This window comes from Chanodichthys erythropterus, chromosome 17 (assembly GCF_024489055.1).
Source record: "Chanodichthys erythropterus isolate Z2021 chromosome 17, ASM2448905v1, whole genome shotgun sequence".
In the NCBI taxonomy this organism is placed as follows: Eukaryota; Metazoa; Chordata; class Actinopteri; order Cypriniformes; family Xenocyprididae; genus Chanodichthys; species Chanodichthys erythropterus.
Window position 1 is genome coordinate 28,570,807 of NC_090237.1, and position 5,727 is coordinate 28,576,533.

Consider the following 5,727-nt stretch of genomic DNA (forward strand, 5'->3'; position numbering starts at 1 on the left):
AATACAAGCTGGAAGTCAAAAGACAACGAGCGCAACACTGAAAAGGGGCGGGGCTACATAAGGATATCACACTCGTAGCCATGCGATATATATATATATATATATATATATATAATATTAATATAATACAAAGTATAGTGTTATAAATGTACATAATAATTACATTATATATATATATATATATATATATATATATATATATATATATATATATATATATATATATATACACTATACTATGTATTATATTACCTTTGCATCAAATAATGTAATACAAAGTATAGTGTTATAAACGTACATAATAATACATTATATATATATTTATTTATTGTGTGTTGCAATGAGGAGAAAAGGATCTAAATGCAGCAGTCTATATTTTATTAACAAAAGAAACAGAATAACAAACTGAAGCAAAACTTACAATGGACTGAAAGAAAAACAGGGCTGAAATAGACAGAACAAACCAATCAAAGAAACATGAAACACCATGTGACCACTTAATCAAACAGTTTGTAACCTATAAAGACTAACAGAAACAAGAGAAAACTGAGGCACAGAACTGAAACGGATAGTTATGGTGGTCACAATCATTTAGTTTTTCTACATATCTAACAATTCAAAAGGTGTTTTTCGTGTTCTGCTCGTCCTTTTGTATCTGCCTTCCTCTAAAGATCAGATGTTCTTCAGAAAACGCCGTCTCCAACACCAGCAGCAGAGACTGTTTCAGCTTCTTCTTATATTCATTACACATGAACACATAGAGAATGGGGTTCAGACAACTGTTTAGAAAAACCAGATAGTGACTGAATTGTATTGCTGTCAGAAATACTTCTCCATCCATTTTTTTTTCACAAAAACTGCAAACATGGTATGGAAAGCAACATATGAAAAAAGTCAGGATGATAGTGATAATGACCCGGTACGACCTGTGCTGCTTCTCCATTCTGAGTCGTTTGATTCGTACTCCAACAGCAATGTGTGAAGATGCAATGATCAGGAAGGGGATGAGAAAGCTCACTAAAAATATATATGTGACCAGAAACTCATCAGGAAACACATTCACAAAGGAAGGGATGCTGCTGCTGATGGATGAAACCCACACGATCACGCAGATGATCCTGGCTCTCAGTACAGTTCGTTTATTTTGAGCCCAAACAACCATCCATGTGCACAGACATCGGTCCAGACTGATCACTACAAGAAAATAAATGCTAGCAAACAGGTTTAGTGTTACCATCCTGGAGATAACATACCTTAAGGATGAAAAGTAGCCAATAAAAGGTAATATCATCATGGATAATATGAAGATGATGTCTGCTATCGCCATGTTGAGAAACCAAATAGAGTTGACTGTCGTCTTCATTCTGCAGCCGGTCAGAAATATGACAAGCCCATTTCCAATGAAACCAACAATGAAGGTGGCAATGAAAATGCATATTAAAAAGATCCAAAAGCCTAAGCCCATAGGCTGCAAAGTGATATTGTTTGTTCTGCCTCTGGTCAAGTTTTCATGTCCAAAACTTGTGTTTTCTACACAATGAAAAAAAGAAAGACAAAAACCGGTGAGGGCTGCTTTTGGGTCTGTTTCTGATGCATCATCTTAACATTTTGGTGTTTCATGTGCAACATAATTTTTGCATGCAGTTACACACACCAAAATGCCTAAAATAAAACTTTTTTGTTGTTGTTCTTAAATCTTGATCAAAGCAAATATTCTGAAGCATCAACAAAATGAAACACACCGCCAGAAGAGGAAAAACAAAAAATGTACAGTACTACAGTACTTCACATAATGTATGCTGTCTGATTTAATCTTTAAAGATATGTTTTGTCTTGTCATGTATGAAGAGTCTGTTTATAATTTTGAAACTTTTAGCATTGTCCTCATGCTTTATGTGGCCATTAATGTGAAAATCAGTCACTTCATCACTTAAGTTTTAGTGAAAAGATATAACAAATTGTGAAAAATTAGTGATTTTATAGTTCACCATAAAATTAAAATTTAGTCATTATTTACTCACACTGGTGTTATTCTAATGTCGAATACCCTTTCTCTTTTTGGATCACAAATGGAGAATTAAAAAAAAAAAAAAAAAAACTGTATAATGGCAGTGAATAGAGACCAGCATCAAGCTTTTATAAAAAAAGCTTGCACATTATGTAATACTTTGATGTCTTTAAAAAACAAAACAAAAAACTATTCACTGTCATTATGGATGAGCGCGAACTGGACATATTTTAATAATTTTCCTTTTGTAGAAAGAAGAAAGAAGGACATGCAGCATTAGAACAACACCAGGGTGAGTAAATAATGACTTAAATTCCATTTTAGGATGAACTATCCCTTTAATGTTTTTATAGTGTAATTGTGGAAAAAGACCAATTCACACTGCACTGACAGACGCAGACCAACGGCGACAGTCACCAGATTACACTTATCAAACATTCTAAATCCAATTCAGCGTGTTCAGACGGCGAAAACAATCTTTGACAGACGCCAACACTCTCTGACGGGTAACACATTGATCCGACAAAACCCGATGAAGTGTCTGTTGACGTCTGTTGGTGTTGTGTGAATTGATCTTGAGATGCAATACAGAAAGCAAACAGATCAGTCAGTCAGTTCAGTCTAACATTACAATGCTGTCATTCCAGCAGTTATAGGTTATATATTTAAATGCCACTGCACGCACAAAAAGTTTATTTAATACTTTCCTCTTCTGTAATCTAACATTTGTGCTTAATTATGTATTATATTATATTATATTATATTATATTATATTATATTATATTATATTATATTATATTATATTATATTTTATTTATTATATTATATTATATTATATTATATTATATTATATTATATTATATTATATTATATTATATTATATTATATTATATTATTTATGATTTGATTGGTCTTAGCAGGCACTATGTATCTTAAACATTTTAATATGTTCTGAGAGGTGTTTAAAAAACATGAATAATACACATATTCATTTCTTACCCATGTTTGAGCTGTTAATGCACTGGGAAAAGCTGAGTCTTGACCTTGGTATGTCTTCTCAGTGTTGCTGACAGATTGTTGGTTTTATATCAGACAGTAAACCCTGATACTACATCCATAGGCTGAATTGCCATTACTGAAAATGACCATTACCAGACGTGATGAAATGATTACAGCATCACAGTGGGAAGTGGCCAATTACAGCAAAACAATTCCTGTGACAGAATGTTCCTGTAGAGCATGGTGCTAGAATTCAATTTGAATGCATGAATTGATAAAAATGTATATATCTTAAAGGCAATGTAAGTTGTTTCGGTGTGACAAACAGGAAATGGAACCCAAGGGAAAACAACAGAGTCCACACATAGAACATAACTGTTACAAATAGGCCTACACAATACAATTACCAATATCTGGTTGTTAATAAGACATGCATGTCAGCTATTTATACATTTGTGACCAATCACGGAAAGTAGGAACACAAGTCGGTTCTGGGACATTTTGAGTTATGCACAGATTCTGAAAGTGTAGTCTCCAAGCTTTCCAACGATGTGTAACACATGGAAATCTGATAAAATTTGAAAAAGTTGTGGCCATTTGAAGGTAGGCACTCAAAAAAGCTCTAAAGAGAGAAAATGGCTCTAAAACTTGTGCAGTTCTCGCCTGTTCTCACCTGCTGGGAGTGACAATAGGGCTCATTTACATCTCATTTAGATAAGCCATACCCCCTGTAAAGCTCCCCCCTGTAAAGCTGCATGGTTACATAGCAACGACAGACGCAACAGGAAAAATTGGACCACATACTATTAATAATAAAGGATAATGTGCATTGTAAATGTCAGTAATTTATCTTTTAATTTATCTTTCCTGGTTTAGACCTCAGTTAGTGGTTAGACCTGGTTTGAGTCAAAGGATTAAAAAAATCCTGTACATTAAACTCTTCATACTTTTACTTTTGACTTAATAACTGCTACGGATACTTTATACTTTTACTTAAGTAGGCATTTAACCCTTAAATGCATATCTCGGGTCTTTAGTGACCCGGTACATCATTCACTACCCTCCTCCTCATTCATTTTTTTTAAAGTTAGACATCAACCTTCTTGGTATTCCTCAATTAATTTATTATAAAGAATATAACAAGAAAAAAAAATCATAAAATAATAAAAGAATGCCTATTTTTGTATTCATTTTTTGTAAAAATTGTATAGGGTCGCTAACGACCCGAGGTGTGTATGAGTGTACATATATTTTTTCTGCACAACAATAATTGAATCTTAGTTGACAGAATAAGTGTAATTCACCTTTATTCCACAAGGTGACAATGTCTGATACACAATGCTGAAGTGACGACTCATTCAGACAGAAAACAAAATAATAAGAAAAACATGAAATGGCTCAGCAAGCAAGTACTGAACGCAATCAGATATGACTAACTGTTACTGGATGGATCTGGTGAAGCTGTTAGCGATCAAAATATTGATTTTGAAGATGTTGAAAATTATATAGTTTTGAGAATATGTTTGAGGTTGCGAATGGGCTCATATTTGTGACCTCAAACATAAAATGAGCCCATTTGCTGAATTTACTGGGAAATGAGCTCTGACAAGGACAGTGACGATGGCATAAAACATCTGCACAAACTGAGCCCTTTCAAGCTCCAAAAGGTAACAAAATATGCTTTATTTTATTCTTCTGTAATTGTTACTCTAATATCAGAGGAGTTTTATATTATCGCGACAGGTAGAGATCCTTCCGTGCTAGCTATAGATCTGGGTCGATAAATACCCAAATATGTAAGAATGATTGGCGAAACAGTCATGCATTTAAGGGTTAATCTGATACATTTACTATTATGTTCGTAAATCCTTGTTAAGAATATTAAGTAGCACTTTATCCACCACAGGCTAAAATTATTAGCATCACATTCAATTCAAGAATGCTAACAGGCAGGTTTATGTGGGTCATTCACACCAGTCACTTCAAGCAATTGAAGTGTTATTCAAATTAATAGCAGATGCTAACATTACCATCTAAAAGCACGTTATAGTGATTAAATTAAAACGACAGCCCTGAGCTAGGTAATAACAATAGACACATGAGAAAACGTGTACGTGTTCTTAGAATGAACACAAATGACAAACTTTGATGTTTATGGAAACTCACCCCATAAAAATCAGAAAAGTATTCTTGCAGATCTTGTTGCCTCCAATGAAATAAGTCGTTCAGGCACACTTTCTCTTTGTCGGGGTCTTCTTCTTGGATGTAACCGTCTGTTTGCCTCTAAATGTCCAATAATTCGCCACTTTTTTCCGCAGCTAAAGAATCCAGCAGAGCCGGCGTTGCGTTTTAAGTAGCCACGCCTTGGAGGGCGGGGGCAATAACAAAAGAAACAAAAGCCGGCGTATCCGATTCCAGTAAGGAAATACAAACAGACAATGACACGCCCCTACTGCGAGACAGAATCTCAGAAAAACAAGCCAATTTCAAACTTAAAATGTACGCTTTTAAATATACCAATACTGCTATCTCAAACACGGAGAGGCTTCTTTGTGATCTCAACTAACAGATTCTGCAAAAAAACGAAAATCAAATTTTGAAAAAAAAAACACTTCTTTCTCATTTTGCGCGAATGTTGTGCTGCCGACTTGTGTCCATGGTTTCCGTGACGGGTCACATTTATATCACACTACCAGCCTCTTGTATGTTTCTAGTTCCCT

At 34.4% G+C, this 5,727-nt stretch overlaps 1 protein-coding gene across 1 annotated transcript; it reads right to left on the reverse strand.

The window, feature by feature from the left end:
• Positions 1-616: 616 nt before the first annotated feature.
• On the reverse strand, positions 617-3,096 carry LOC137004210 (C3a anaphylatoxin chemotactic receptor-like; the record flags this gene model as incomplete). The annotated part of the gene is made up of 3 exons (XM_067364402.1): positions 617-1,530; positions 2,513-2,582; positions 3,031-3,096. Coding segments are annotated over 3 exons (1,050 nt in total), but the record flags the coding sequence as incomplete, so codon positions are not given.
• Positions 3,097-5,727: the final 2,631 nt, after the last annotated feature.